We start from the raw sequence: 15734 nt of genomic DNA on the forward strand, positions 1-15734 counted from the left end.
ACACAGGACTGTCAATCAGGAAACAAGGACCGCCTCCCACCCAATCAGCAAACAGGAAGGTATATTCAGCTTCTCAGTGCAGAAGACCAAAGTGCTCCCCTGACAGGTGAGGTGATACAGTGGTCACATAAAAGTATGTAACTTAAGTCGAGTCATTATCACATTTCAATGGGTTGAAAATTCTTGGAAACTAGGCCAGTATTGGTCATAATCTGGAATTCAAAAGGAGATTTTTCAACGGCGTCTAGTGGTGACACTTTTACTGTGGTAGCCACTTGTTTGTGCAGTGAGTGAGGGAGTGAGCTAATGGTTAGTGAGCTACTGAGTGATTGAGTCTTGGTTAATGAATTAGTGATTCAAAAAATAAATTAATCTGTGTGTAAGTTCATTAATTGGTGAGTGAGTGAGTCCGTGGGATGAATGAGTAAGTTACCTAATTACTGAGTTTGTGAGTGGGTGAGTTTGTGAAAGTGAAGGAGTGAGTTGTGAGTTAGTGAAAGTGAAGGAGTGAGTTGTGAGTTAGTGAAAGTGAAGGAGTGAGTTGTGAGTTAGTGAAAGTGAAGGAGTGAGTTGATGAGTGGTTGAGTCAGTGAGAAAGTTAACGAGTGAGAAATGTGAGTAAATTATTAACGCAGAGGTGCAAAAAACAGAAATGAAGGCAGGAGGCAGCAGAGTAAAATGGTTCACCGTGTAGTTATCCCAAGAACAGTTACGACGAACATGTTTGCTTAAGGACACTGAGACGTTGTTTTTCCATTTCGTAAGTTGGTCCGTTAACTGTTTTTTTGAGGGGTGGAATTAATTTGAAACCTAAACAGGCCGCCCGCTGTGTAACACTCATCTTGCTGCATAGAAGCAGCGTCAATCACACAGGAGTCAGAGAGGGACTCGGAGAGGGACTCCACTATTATGCACTGCGTCAGCACACTTCCACGGGGAGTTGCACAACTCCATTCATTCCACTGCTGAGATTTCAAAACAAGACATACCTCACGGGACCGAGTGTCCTACTCTGACCCATGAAATGTGAAAAGATCACACACACAAAAGCACACGCAAAAAACGCTAACGAGTCAAGACAACGTGGGAGTGCTTTTAGCCTGCTAATCAACGCAAACATGTCATGTCATTTGATTGGTGGCAGAGCCAGAGAACAGGAGACCGATGACACACACACACCACACGGGGTTAGTGGAGACGACGACTGACGCTAGCGCGGACGAGCCGTTAAAGACATCCGATTGGCTACAGGTTTCTTTTTTCTTGGGGCCGGGGGGCCCCGCTTGATCTGCCGTACCTCTTGGAGGGTTTCGGGTCTTCACCGACGCTCTATTCTGAGAGAGGGTGACGACCCTCGCTCGACTCTGCACCGTGGCTGAACAGGACAGAGTTAGCCCGTTAGCCCGTTAGCCACAGTGCAGCCACTCCACACAAACACACATAAATACCCACAAACCCAGGGCTGGCCCACATCACTTATAGGGCTCAATCCATCATCAGTCCAACAGCGCTCTCCAAACCTACGTTCCTTACAAACCTTCACAAAAAAAGGGCAATTTAATAGATTGATGATGGTAATGGCAAAATAAGAATATTGTTGAATGAGGTTAAATGACACATGAGGTTGAAGAGCTTGGCTTATAAGATGGAAGTCCAATGTAACTGCGAAGTGTGATAAACATCGGAATTTTGTGACAAATTTCTGCAGTCTTTGTTCTTCCCATTGGTGGCTGTCAGAAACAGGAAGTGTAAGGCACACCGAATGACCCCATTGGCCAGGTCACGCCGAATGACCCCATTGGCTCACCTCCTCGGCTGAAGGTTCCGGGCACGTCCTCCTTGGTCCCCATCACCTGCTTCATCAGGGCCCCGATCTTGGGCTGCCTCAGCTTGTCCGATGAGTCTGCAGCCCGGATACAGAAGAGGAGTGCACGGTTACAGACCCTCTGCATAACAGCCTCTCTTACACAGAGGATTAAAAGCGGAAGGATTGGCTTTAGGATCTATTCGAATGAGAAAAGCCACATGGCAATGACCAAATAGAAAATGAGCAGCCGCCAATCAAACAGGTGTTTAAGGATGTTTAAGGTCATGCAGTCCCTGTTGCATCGCTCAGTTTCAACTCAAGTCACTTGATATCGGTAAATTTGCAATAATGTGACTGTTGTTTTTTTTTTTATTCAGTTTTGTTTTCAGGGGGAAGATGATTTAAAGTTTCGATGCTTGCATGATTTCATAGGCAAAATAATTAATAGAAATAACTGCTGACGTGAATCAGTTTTCATTGTGGCAGTTTGTTCATCTGATGGCATTGCGTACTGAAGCCAGGGCATCATTCTGGCCCCTGGCCTTCAGCATACTCACAGTACAGCGAGGAGAAGACGTGTGACCAGGCCTTCCTGACCAGAACCTCAGGCCCTGCCACAGTGTCCCAGGTTACATTTCAGGCAAAACAGGCAGCGAAAACAGGTTCATTTAACATGGACCACTAACATATGATACTCAACGTAATGGTAGACAGGTACAAAAATAATTCTACCCTTTATAGCTCACTCTCAGAAAAAAAAGCGCTCCTAGCCAGCGCTACATAATTCATTTGTACCTGTTTTGATTGCAAATGGTACTGAAGTACCATGGATGTGAGTCACTTGGAAGTGAAAGTGGAGAGTTAGACGTGCCTAGCTCGCATCAATGGGCTTCTGAAGACCACGCTTCCTGTACAACCAAACCATTTCCATAGGGTTATCATCTCTTTAGAAGAGGCAAAACAAAGCGCCCTTCAAACATGGCTTTCGAGGGTGAATTACTGGGCACTCTGAGCAGAGCCCCAGCCCTTTGGCCGGTGTGGAGCACTGAAAGCAGAGCTCGAGCCCATTGGCTGGTGTGGAGCACTGAAAGCAGAGCTCGAGCCCATTGGCCGGTGTGGAGCACTGAAAGCAGAGCTCGAGCCCATTGGCCGGTGTGGAGCACTGAAAGCAGAGCTCAAGCCCATTGGCCGGTGTGGAGCACTGAAAGCAGAGCTCGAGCCCATTGGCCGGTGTGGAGCACTGAAAGCAGAGCTCGAGCCCATTGGCCGGTGTGGAGCACTGAAAGCAGAGCTCGAGCCCATTGGCCGGTGTGGAGCACTGAAAGCAGAGCTCGAGCCCATTGGCCGGTGAGGAGCACTGAAAGCAGAGCTCGAGCCCATTGGCCGGTGTGGACGTTGGCAGGTCTGGACCTTAGCGGGTGTAGCCCTTAGCGGTTGTTCTCCTTTTTCGGGTGGTGTAGCGCTTGGTGTGTGGTGTAGCCCTTGGTGGGTGATGTAGCCTTAGCGGGTGTAGCTCTTGGCTTGGCGGGTGTAGACCTAGGCGGGTGTAGCCCTTAGCGGGTGAGGTGAAGTACACTGACCTGATGTGCTCATCTGGGCGGAGGAGAAGCCGCTCAGCGTGTTCCTCCCGCTGGCCTCGGAGTAGGAGGGCATGGAGCTGATGATGGCCTGCAGGTACTTCTCCTGCTCCAGACTGGTGGAGTCCGCCTGGGAGGGGCCTGTCGGGGGAGGAGGGGAGCAACACAGCTGTCAGTCAGGAGACCGGGGGACTGGGCTGAGGGTCTCGCAGTTACCTGCAGTGGGGTCGGGCTGGGTTACTGACAGAGTGGAGTATCTGGCAGTCGGAGCGGGGGCTGGGTTATTACCTCTGGGCTGTGGGCATGGCAGTTACCCTAGTGCAGGGGCTAGGTTACCAGCAGTGAGAATGTTGGGTTATTCACTCTGAGCTGTGGGTTTGGTGATTATCTGCATTGGAGGAGCTGGGTTTATGACTCTAGGTTGTGGATCTGGTGGGTACCAGCAGTGCTGGGATATTGCTGGGGTGCTGGGATATTGACCCTGGGGTTTGGCGGTTAGTGGTTTGCTGAATTATGGACTATGGTTTTGGTGGTCAGTGGGGTTGCTGGGTTATTGCTGGGAGTGCTGGGTTACCCTGCGATGGGGGTTTTGGGCTATTGACTCTGGGTTGAGGGCTTTGGCGGTCAGTGGGTTGTTGGGTTATTGCTGGCAGTGCTGGGTTACCTGCAGAGGGCGCATTGGGGGACTTGAAGAAGCCCACCACGCCCTTGCCGTGGAGTCCCGCAGACCGCAGCAGGACGGACTTGTTGCGCGAGTTCCTCCAGCACACCACGGGGAAGCGGTTCTGCCGGTAGCAGCGTGAGATCCGCTGCAGCGTGGAGTCCGGGATGCTCTGGGGCACGATCAGCAGCCCGGGGTAGCTGTCGCACAATATCACAGACTTATTTACAGCACAGGACACAGGACACAGGACACAGGACACAGGACACAGGACACAGGACACAGGACACAGGACACAGGACACAGGACACAGTGTGGTCTACAGTCTAGACCAGCGCAACTCAACTCCAGGTCCGCAGTGGCGGTAGGTATTTGCACCAAACAGGCACTACACAACCTGATTTCACTAATTATTTAACCTCCTTGGTTCAGGTCAATAGTGAAGAGAGGTCAGTAGTGAAATCAGGTGGGGTAGTGCATGGTCTCAGCAAATACCAGCAGACACTGTAGACTGCAGGACCTGGAGTTGAGTAAGAGTAGTAATAATAAAAACACATTTTATTTATATAGTGACTTTCCAGAGGCCAAGGTCAACACATAACAAGGCTAAAAGGGTAAAACCAGAAAGGACAGTACAAACAGAAGGGAGTACAGAATGAGGTACTGTATAAACACAAACGAACAAGGCAGTAGTGGCGCAAAGGATAACTGATATCGAAGAGGCGGGTCTTGAGTAGGGATTTAAAAATGATAATGTTCTCTGCTTCCCTGTGTAGCCCTGGCCTAGAGCGACTCTGAGCCACGGGAAGGCAGCCCTACCTGCGGCACACGGTGTACATGCGGTTGACGGTGGAGATGCGGAACGGCTCATTCTTGGAGCGCGTCAGGCTGTTACTGAGCGTGCCCAGGCCCAGCCGCTGGTAGTCACGGCAACATGCCCGTTCCACCACGTTGCTCATAGTCTGGCGGTCCGACGACTTGATGGTAGAGGACAGGGTGAGGGAGCTTGGCTCCGGCTCCTCAGACACTGGGACACAAAAGTCACAATGATGAAACAAAATGGAGTCACAACGATTAAACAAAATGGAGTCATAATGTTTTGAAAATGGAAAATTGAGACACCAAATTTAAAATAAGCTACCGGAAAGCAGAAATGGGCAATCCAGTTATTTACCAATGTTAATGCTAGCCATGGCCACCATAAAACATTTAGCTAGGTTGTGTCTGAAACAGATTACTCGCCTACTATTGAGTATACTGTACCTTAGTTGCATATAACTTCTATGCAACTTTCATACTCAATAGGAGGCAAGTAAGCCGTGTTTGTTTGTCTGACTTGACACAGACATTGGCTCAATAACTAACCCGTGTGAATGACTGCAGTCCTATTTAAAAAAAATAAAAATAATCATAATGTTACAATCTAAATAATCTTGAGCTTGAATGTAATGTTTATAGAATGAAAATGTGGGCATATTAGGCTGCTAGTTGGTAAGAAGAGCAAACGGTGAATGACAGCCAGAAAACATAACAGGGATCTATAATGGTTAACATTACAAGATATTCTCAATCCTGCCTGCCACTTTCTGTCCAGAAATGAGGGAGGAGAAGTCTGTAGAGGCACAGCACAAATGGAAAATTACACTAACCTGCAATTGTGGATATTATGAACAGTCCACTTAACAGAGACTCTCAACATTCACTGTATTTCAGGGTGCAAGAGCCCACGGCGATATATTAATCCTGAAACCTGAAGCCTGAACGTGCTAACAAATGACTAACAGGCTTTCTGCCAACTTAGATAAGCTGAAGTAAAGCGAAGGGACCCTCGGGCCAAGATAACATGATACAAGAGAATTGTGTTAACAAATAAACTGCAGGAAATCAAGTAGACCCTTTTTTCTGGTATTTGAAACATATACACTCACTGACAACTTTATTTGACTTATTGTTTTAGACTTATTGGTCTTCTGCTGCTGTAGCATATCCACCTAGAGGTTCAACGTGTTGTGTTCAGAGATGCTCTTCTGCATACCACTGTTGTAATGTGTGGTTATTTGCATTACTGTCACCTTCTTCTCAGCTTTGACCAGTCTGGCCATTCTCCTCTGACCTCTCTTATTAACAATGTGTTTTTGCCTGCAGAACTGCTGCTCACTGGATGTTTTTTGTTTTTCACACCATTCTCTGCCAACTCAGCAAAATCTCAGGAAATCAGTTTCTGAGATACTCAACCGCCCTGCCTGGCACCAACAATCAGATTAAATATTTGCATTCGCAAGCTGGTGTACAGGTCTGCCTAATAAATTGCCCACCGAGCTCACCGAATCCAATACAATAAAGTGTGGTTTTCATTTTACGTTACGCGATGGAAGGACTGTAAAAGAAAATGTAAATAAATAAAACAAACACGGCAATCGATTGCTCACTTCCTGTCAAACTGTCTCATAACACGGCAGTTGGTTTTTCTCATGATGAAATGACTGTGCCTTAGGACGACATCTCCAACAGGAATTCTGTGTTTCCTGTGGGTTACGCAATATATATCCCGAAAAGCGGCTCCAGAAACGGTGTGTCCACATTACCAGAAATCTCGTCCTCGTCCAGCTGCGACTGGAAGCTGCCTCGGTTGTCCCATGTGGGGGGGGTGTACTTTTTGCGGGTCACGTACTGGCGGCCAATCGTTTTCTTGGCACTCTTCACCAGGTTTTTGGAAAGAGTTCTGCATGAGAGGGGGGAGGGAGGAGACAGAGAGAGATAGAGACAAAGATAAAGAGACAGAGAGGGAGGGGGAGACAGAGAGAGATAGAGACAAAGATAAAGAGAGACAGAGAGGGAGGGGGAGAGAGAGAGAGAGAGAGAACAGATAGAAACTGTTAGAGATGCATTAATGGCAAGAGCCATACATTACCCTCAGCAGTAAGGTCAACGGTTTCCCTTAAGGTTAAAGCAGGTGCAACACACACAGCACTTCCAATCTTAAGATTCTCCCAGGTCAATGCAATCTTTTTAGAGACACATCCTTGTGAGCAAAAGCCCAAATTAAGACGTCTTAACAGGCGGAAATATTTGGTTGAGATGCGTTTCACATAAATGCAAAAACATTTAGCTAGGCCATGTCCAAAACCACTTACTTGCCTGCTATTACTGCAAATATAAAAGTTTCATACAAGTACCCTGAGGTACAGTATGTTCAATAGTAGACAAGTAAGCTGTTTTGGACGCGGTCTGCTCTTCATTAAAAGCTGTGTTAGATCTATCAGCTTGCAGTAGGCTGATGCAGCCCAAATACATTACTAATTCATGAAATACTGAATACGACTGACATACAAGCCGTTTCAGCAGGGTAGAGCTAAATCATTTGAAAGACAACCTTTCTTTGTGCTGATACGTTAAGGATAGGTTACCAGTAGAGGATATCAAAGAGACCATCACATTTTCCTATGATTAATAATTAACCGCTGGTACAGATTTATGCTCCACATAGAGACAGGTTGCCCTTGTTATGTCAGTGTGACACTACCCAACAGGCATATACTGGGCTCACTAACCAATGAAACTGTCTCATCTGTTCACTGGTGTTACAGTGGCTGTGTCTCAGATAAGGTGAAACAGAAAATGGTCACATATGCAGGGTGTAACCAGCCAGCTTACAGATCAAAGCAACTGAATTAAACATAACCTTATAATTGTGAAGGCACGCTTTCTTTTTAATATACAAGCTGTTTTTAGCCAAAAACATGAGCATGACTGTAACCTCTAGAGATTGTAACATCACTCATTTATATGGATTTAAATAAAATCACAAGGCATGATGCAGAAAATTGCAAGAACAGTAAATTCATTAGGCGGACACTAAGTTCCGAAAACTTACCAGAGAAAGTTATGGCTTTTAATATGGACTGTTCTGTAAATGACCCCAGAAACAGAAAAGACGCCACATTTGAAGCAGTGCTTTCTCCTACAGGAGTGATCAACACTCAAGCCAGCAGCTTGTGCAAGGTTTCTCGGCAGAGAACGAGGTCTGTGGGTTTGTGGGGTCTTACTTTAGGGACTGGTTCTTGTCCTTGCTCTTGTGCTCGACCGCCATCTTGCCCGACTGGCCCACGGTGAAGGCGAAGGTGCCCTGGACGTGCTGGGGGTAGCGGAGCTGGTGCAGGTGTTTCCGGAAAACCTCGGCCAACTCGGACGCCACCTCTTCGTCGAAAGCGATCTTCATCAGCTGTGGGACAGGCGTGAGGAAGGTGAAAGGGCTTCTTAGCTGGGGGGTCAGTTTACTCAGGAGAAGGGGGGGGGAGGCAGAGAAGAGGCCTAGCAGGCCCTCTTTTACTGCAGTAGCCATTTAAGGTGCACGATCGAGAAAATATAATTAACTATACATTGTAATGCTGATGTAACGATCACTACAGGTAATTGAAAGTGATGTTCTAGAACATAGGCTTAGACTTTACGTCAAACACAGGTACCTGAAAGGTGCAGGAGCGTAGCTGCAGGCCCTCCTGAATGAACTGGTCCATGGGCACGGTGACCTGGATCTTCTTCTCCTTTACCAGAGAGGCGATGGGGAACGAGCGCGTCACCACCTGCTCCGCCACTGCGGGAATCGAGCAAAACCAAGGCTCATTATCTCCTCCACGGTAACAGAAGACCACAAGGGGCATCCTGTAGCCTAGTGGCTAAGGCACATGACTGGGACCCGGAAGATTTGAGACTCAAGTCCTGGTGTAGCCACAGTAAAATCCGTGCAGCTGTTGGGCCCATGGGGGATTGGTCAAATCAAGTGGCTTTGGATAAAAATATCAGCTGAAAGACTGTAATGTGATGTCATGACCCGATTACAGGGGAAGGAGGGAGGACGCTGTCGAGGCTCACCGAGGGGGTCGTTGGGCGTGCCTTTGAAGATGAGGCGGTAGGTGGTGAGGAAGATGGCTCCCTCGGCGGGCAGTAGGGGCGGGCCCCCCATGAGGCCGGTGGCCTCGTCCCGCCCGTCCGAAACGAGGTGGACCCTCATGCCGTCCATCATGAGCTCCTCGCCCATCAGCAGCGTGGGCCTCAGCAGTTTGGGCTGCGGGCGGGAGGGGAGGAGGGAGAGGAAGGGCGACCGTTATCGACCGGGGCGTCACACAGACCGAACGGGAGGCAGAGGCATCCGAATAACCCCAAACGTGCCACACAAGCCACCGCACACAAAATGGAGAGTTCAGATGAGAGAAACGCAAACAACTGCATTCATACAACAGGAAAGAATATCTGAAGAATTTTCTAGAATTTGTTGTCATTTCCGACTTCTAATATGTAAACTCAAGAAAGAAGATGCAGGAATTAATAACGAATGTGATAAGGAATAAACAAACAAATAAAGAAATAACAAACCAAGGAGAAATATAGATAATGTTTGCGGGTGTGTCTTGGGGTAAAATGACGATATTACATCATTTTATCATTGCAGGGAGAACTACACAATATATATTACTTGCAGGGGAAAGAGAAAAAGATTTTTCCTTCCAAAAGGCCAATAGGATCCTACTCAAATTCAGTTTTGCCAACAGTAAAAAAAAGAATAATAAAATAAAATAAAATAAAATCATTTTGTGTCTTGCGGCAGATTAATTTAGTAAGAGAAGCAAACACCCAGGCGGATGGCGGATGAATCATTGCAGGAATGAACGTTGTTTGGAGCACGCACAAAGGAAACACAAAGGTTATGTTTGTTTGGTCGAAAGGCATGCGCTGAGCTCTTGCCAACACACATGCTGGATGGCGCAGGATAGGGGTGTGGAGGAGGTAGGGTTACTCAGACTCATAACTGTAACTGCACTCAGTCAGATAATATCTGCTCACTTGGCAAGATAAGGTTCAATGTATCCATTGCTTTTATTTTTCATTTGGAAACCCAAACCTGGCGTGAAAAAGAGACTCATTTTGTCATGCCAATTTGACAGAATTTCAGTGGTGAGAGACAGAAATTAGCACATAACACCACTTTGAGACTGTCTTGGCTCACCAAACCATTATAAACTATTGTCCTTTAGCACTTCTGAATAACTTTTTATCCGTTTATTCAAGCAATAACTTGTAAATACTCCACCACAATTGTTAGCTCTTTCCAAAACTGAATCATTAATTTGGCACAGCATGAAGCAGAGTGTGGGCCTGAAATGCCGACAGCCAAACACATCCCGACCACAGCTGGCACCGTCTCAGTTATGAATCGATTCAGGATCACTGCACTGAGAGTGAGCCTCAGCTTTAGCCGCAAAGGGACAGCGAAGAGGGGTCTGGAGCAAAATCTCGCTCCCATCAGATCGTCTGTGGGTCACTACAGTCTGCTACGGGTCCAAAGTGGCCAAAAGAGCGAACTGTGGCCGATCTCTCCTCGCTTGAGCTCCAGGCCCCTGAAACCACCGCTAGCACAGTCCACCAGTGAGAGCAGAAGCACTCAGAAAGGCCACTCTTCACTCAGGAGGAAGTAAAGGCCCGGGCCAATCCGAGGAACTACAAGTCCCAGCATGCACTGCCCGGCCTGCAGCCTGCCACACCGTCAGACGGACGTACCTGAGGCCGTGCTTGGCTCTGAGGTGGCGGGTGGGGGAGGGGAGGGGCTTGCTTGTGTCTTTACGTGTCTCTGTCCAGCGCTACGTAAAAATACGAGTTGGTTACCTTTTGGATGGGCGGCAGTCTTTTACTTTCTCTGTGCACAGCGTCCAGGGTCTCAATGTGCATCTGGACAATGTCTGCAAAGGGGAAAAGACAAAACAAATTTCCATGATGGATGGCTTTTAAAACAACAGGTGCAACACCATTTAATGAACTGGACCTCTTACTTGAGGTTTGAGACCTAAAATTCTAGGCAAGGCAGTTCTAAGTAGAATAAGGACAAAAGAGCTTCAATTTGGATTCAATTTAAAATTTAAAAAACAAAGAAGAGCAAAAAAATCTAAAGAGGCTCTGTAAAATATTGCCATTACAAAGGCATCAACTCCAGACATACAATTAAATATAAATTCAACTATTAGCGGAGATGATGGATCTTTAAATTATTTTATGATGATTACACCACTAGCTAATGCCCTACTTAACTAGACTAGGCTTTGAAATCATCTCTAGATGTAAAATGACCACTTGGGATTTGACACTTGAGCCGTCCAATTAGGACGCAGAGTCCGGGCCGGGCGAGCCTACCTGGGATCATGGTGTGCAGCGCTTTCAGGTGGTCGTTGGTCACACCACTCTCGTTGCACACCTTGTCCACGAAGCGGTTGATGAAGCGCACCACCGAGTTGGCCACGTCCGAGCTCTCGGCATCCTCGAACCCGCTCTCCGTGTCGTAGCTCTCCGCCATGCTGCCCGCGATGCTGCGGAAGAGAAACGAGGAAATGAGCTATTAGCGACGTAGCCATTAGCAATGTACTCATTACCGAAATACCCGTCGGCTACTCAGCTGTTAGCGACTTAGCAGTTGGCGACATACCCATTAGCTACATTGCCGTTAGCGACATACCTGGAGGTGAGGTAGCTTTTAGCGACTTAGCTGTTAGTGATGCACCAGTTTACAATATAGCGGTTGTTGCCGTTAGCGACATACCCGTTTGTAACGTAGCTATGGGTGACGTAGCTGTTGCTAACGTACCTGTTTGTGACGTAGCTGTTGCTGACGTACCTGTTTGTGACATAGCTGTTGCTGACACTCTCCACGTCGCCCAGGCCGGTGCCGCGCAGCAGGCGGTTCTTGCTGGTGTCGAGCGGCAGCAGCAGGTAGCTCATGCGGTTGGCGTAGTGGATGGCCTGGCTGAACACCGTGCTCTCCTCCTTCTGCACCAGCTCCTGCTGCTTGCTCTTGCAGAGGGTGGGCCACAGCCGCCGCTGCTCCGAAGCGATCTCCAGGGCTGAGCGGTCCTCCTGCTCCTGGGGAAACAGGAGACAGGTTAGTGGGTTAGCGCCTAGCATTAATATCTCCCAAGCTTTATGCACATGGACAAGAGACTGTTCCCAGGATCTCCAAAATCCCAGGAGATCAGCAGCTTCTGAAATACTTAAACCACCCTGTCTGGCACCAACACTCATTCCATGATTGCCTGATTCGATATTTGCGTTACCAAGCTGGTGTACAGGTCATTTTACAGAGTAATAACAGCAGCACATTTACATCATGGTGTATTTTTTTAGGGCACGTACATAATAAATAGGAAACAGTGTTGATGTTGACTTGTGCTTGTGTCACTCATACCTGACTAGGCTGCTCGTTCTCAACCTGGTGTATATTTTAGGGGCATGTATTATAAATAATAAATAGGAAACAGTGTTGATGTTGGCTTGTGTTTCTGTCACTCATACCTGACTAGGCTGCTTGTTCTCAACCTGGCGTATATTTTAGGGGCATGTATTATAAATAATAAATAGGAAACAGCGTTGGCGGTGGCTTGTGCTTGTGTCACTCATACCTGACTTGGCTGCTCGTTCTCGGCCTCGAGGTACAGGGCCCGAATGTGGTTCTGCACGTCGCTGTAGAACATGGCCTCCCAGAACTGCATGTTGGTCCACACCATGTGCTCCTGCACACAGCTGTAGGCGAACTGAGTGATGCCCGCTCCCAATTTCTATCAAGAAAACCAAAGAGGTCACATCACTGGAAAGGAACTTCAGTATTATACCATCAAAGAAGCATAGTCTGGGCTTATTGAAGTATACTTGTGGAAGTGTTCGACAGGGCCCTCCACTCTTTCTGTATGGGCCGAACATGCAGTCTCAGACATAGTATTCTTTTTTTTTTTATCAACTTTGAAAATTTATGGCAGTTTCCTCGACCTTGGAGGCTCTGCTCTCCTTACGGTGACTGTCACTCTCAGAGCTGCTCATCGTGGCATCTTTTGCTCAGCAGGCGTGGGTGTTCAGTGCTGTTCTGACTATGTCAATGTGCAAGCTGATTCATAGGCCTGTTCCTGTGTTGGCTCCCCGTGCTGTGGTTCTCTGCATGTAAGCTAGATGATGTAGTAGGGTTCAACACTCACATTTTTTGCAAAGTAGAAAAATTTAGGAGCACACGAAGGCATCTTAATTAGCAGAAGTGCTTTAAACTTTAAAATTATTTTCCCCAGTTATTTTTCCACAAATTTTCAGGAGCAAATGCTCGTAAAATGGGAGCCCTGTCGAGCCATTTGGGGCGGTGGGATGATGGTGGTTTAATAATGAACGAGAGGGGCACGTACTCTGCAGAAGGCCGTCACCAGGGGCAGGAGGGCAGCTGCAATACCATGTTCGTCCATGTGGGAGCAGTCCTGAGCAGACGCAAGAGAGGAAACAAACACCATGTTGCATTCTCATCACTGGTTTCATGTTTCATATCACATCGCTGCTGAGTTCTTCACTGTATGTCCACTACACAAGGTTGCAATGACCCTGGATCAGATCCAACTTAAACCACCCAAAAGGTGCACAGACACTGCAGCTAGGGTGTGAAATTAAAACCTGCCACCAGTCAAATGCTGATAAAAATTTGATTATGGCTGTTTCCACTCAACAGCCATTTTGGCTGGTAACCAATCCTTTTTTGTCAAGCCAGCAACAGGCTGTGAAATCTTGACTGTGTACCAAGAACAAATGATACAGGCCACGGGAGAGTTCAACAGAGGTAGTGCACAGACATACAGAGTGTCTACCACCACTTCACAGATGCATCAAAGCCATAACACCAACTAGGCCAGGAAAATGAGTCCAGACAGCATTCCTTCAGGACACAGCACTACATTTCCCACAATGCAACAGTGCAGTGACGCTGAGTGGAGTCCAGGCCCTACCTGCAGGGTGCAGTTCATCATGCGCACGATGTAGTCGAACTGCTGGTCGTCCAGCACAGCCCGGTTCTGCTGCACGTGCAGGTTCAGCTCCTGGGTCAGACACTGCCGGGCCGCCCTGCCCTTCAGGGCCCGCAGTACCGCCGGCAGAACCTAGGGGGCGACGAGAAGCACGTTTTTAAGAACACGTTTTTAGTCGTAATTAGTCGTTACGTTACCCGTTACAACCACAAAGAACGAATGCTTGAAACAAAATGGCTCCATTCATTACACAAGTTAGCCCCCAATCAGGACCGCAGTCAAGTCCCATAGAGTGTGTGGGTCAAGTGGGACACTTCCAGCAACGCAAAAACGACTTACATCCTCGAAAATTTCCTCTGTGTGTCCATATCTGTGTGTGCGTGTGTGCACATGTTTGTGTGTGTGTGTGTGTGTGTGTGTGTGTGTGTGTGTGTGTGTGTGAGTGAGAGTGAGTGTGTGTGTGTGTGTGCATGCGTGCACATGTATGTGCGTGTGTGAGTGTGTGTATGTGTCTCTCACCTTCTTGGCTTCCAGCATCTTGTTCTCGAAGATGTACGTGATGCAGTTCCTCACCACCTCCAGCCTCCGGGCACTGTTAGCCAGTACATTCCCATTCCTGTCCACAATGTCCCCTATAACAAGAAATTCCAGACATAATGTTCACTCGCGTTATAAAAAAAACAAAACACATTAAATGCCGAGAGCTTGGAATTGGCCAATGAATTCATCCAGTCTGGCCAATCTGAGTTTAGTTTCAAGTACATCTGATCTCCTTATTACATTTCACAACTTCAAATCCAGTGAGTCTAAACACTGGTTTCAGTTTCTTGTCCTTCAAAACAAGGGTCATGTATAATACTCACCAGACCTTGGTCAAATAAAAAATAGTTTCAGATTCAAATATTCTGTGAAATTGGTGCAATTGAGCTGACCAAGAGGACCAGAAGGTGGGGTTTCAATACACCATGCAAGCTCAGTAGAGCATTGAAAACAATTTTGTATTTTTATCAGATAACATCAACAGATCCTGAGATGGAACCTGTGTCCTTCAAATCAAGGGTCATGTGTAGTACCCATAGCTCCAGACTGGAGCCCATAAAACAGGGTGTGGTAGTCCTGCCGGTCAGAAGACAGGGTGGGGGGGTGCTGCCACTCACCCAGGGGGGGTCCGCTGGGCACCATGCACTTCATCTCCACCTTGACGGCAGGCGGGGCGCTCTTGAGCTTGGCGGCCGCGTGGTCGATGAACAGCTGCACGGTCACCTCGTCCAGGTGGGGGAAGGTAGTCTGGTGGAGCCTCAGGTGGGACCCCTCCGTGGGCCGCTGGACCTTGTGCATGGCCACCGCCGGGTACGGGTTCTCCTGGAGGGAGCGCAGGGGGCCAAATTAACACCCACCATCGCCCAATTGCTGGGAGATTTTGGGCCGGTTTCAAGTACAAGGGTTAAACTTAGTCTTAGAGTTCTCTATGGAGAATCTCCATTCAATATTGAATTTCGTCTGGTGAATTTTGGGATGTACCAGCCACTGTGACCAGTGGAGGAAAATGTTAGTTCTCCAGCCTGTGCATGAATGCCTTACTAAAACTCCCCAATAGTAGATCCTGGAATGACCGTGCATAGAGGCTTTACTAAGACAGCCTAAGAGCAGCTGCTGTCAACTGCCAGTCAGGGACTTCTCTCCTTTCTATAAGCTTGGCCCCAGACGGGATTTGCTTCTAGGAGATTTCAACAAAGGTGCTCTTTGTACCGACCAGATATTTAAATACAGTGCAGTACCAGGGGATACATACTGTACCAAACCTCCAAACTGGATAACCTCCCAATAGCTTCACTACGAAGCAAAACTGGGAATAAAGGTTGACTGTACATATCCTA

General features: G+C 47.7%; 1 protein-coding gene across 5 annotated transcripts in view; it reads right to left on the reverse strand.

Annotated features, from left to right (window-relative positions):
• sbf1 (SET binding factor 1) overlaps positions 1 to 15734 on the reverse strand; it is a 69059-nt gene that overhangs the window by 11639 nt on the left and 41686 nt on the right. For 4 of the 5 annotated variants that reach the window (XM_061251176.1, XM_061251174.1, XM_061251173.1 and 1 more), the window contains 17 exons: positions 15015 to 15219; positions 14377 to 14489; positions 13840 to 13989; positions 13252 to 13320; positions 12487 to 12642; positions 11706 to 11950; positions 11228 to 11400; positions 10706 to 10779; positions 8918 to 9110; positions 8512 to 8639; positions 8092 to 8267; positions 6631 to 6767; positions 4865 to 5072; positions 4049 to 4245; positions 3388 to 3525; positions 1808 to 1903; positions 1298 to 1375 (listed from right to left, as the gene is read on the reverse strand). In XM_061251176.1, the coding sequence (XP_061107160.1) occupies positions 1298 to 1375; positions 1808 to 1903; positions 3388 to 3525; positions 4049 to 4245; positions 4865 to 5072; positions 6631 to 6767; positions 8092 to 8267; positions 8512 to 8639; positions 8918 to 9110; positions 10706 to 10779; positions 11228 to 11400; positions 11706 to 11950; positions 12487 to 12642; positions 13252 to 13320; positions 13840 to 13989; positions 14377 to 14489; positions 15015 to 15219 (2536 nt within the window). The remainder of the gene's footprint in view (positions 1 to 1297; positions 1376 to 1807; positions 1904 to 3387; positions 3526 to 4048; positions 4246 to 4864; positions 5073 to 6630; positions 6768 to 8091; positions 8268 to 8511; positions 8640 to 8917; positions 9111 to 10705; positions 10780 to 11227; positions 11401 to 11705; positions 11951 to 12486; positions 12643 to 13251; positions 13321 to 13839; positions 13990 to 14376; positions 14490 to 15014; positions 15220 to 15734) is intronic. The other variant, XM_061251175.1, reaches the window with a different exon arrangement.

This window comes from Conger conger, chromosome 8 (assembly GCF_963514075.1).
Source record: "Conger conger chromosome 8, fConCon1.1, whole genome shotgun sequence".
NCBI lineage: Eukaryota > Metazoa > Chordata > Actinopteri > Anguilliformes > Congridae > Conger > Conger conger.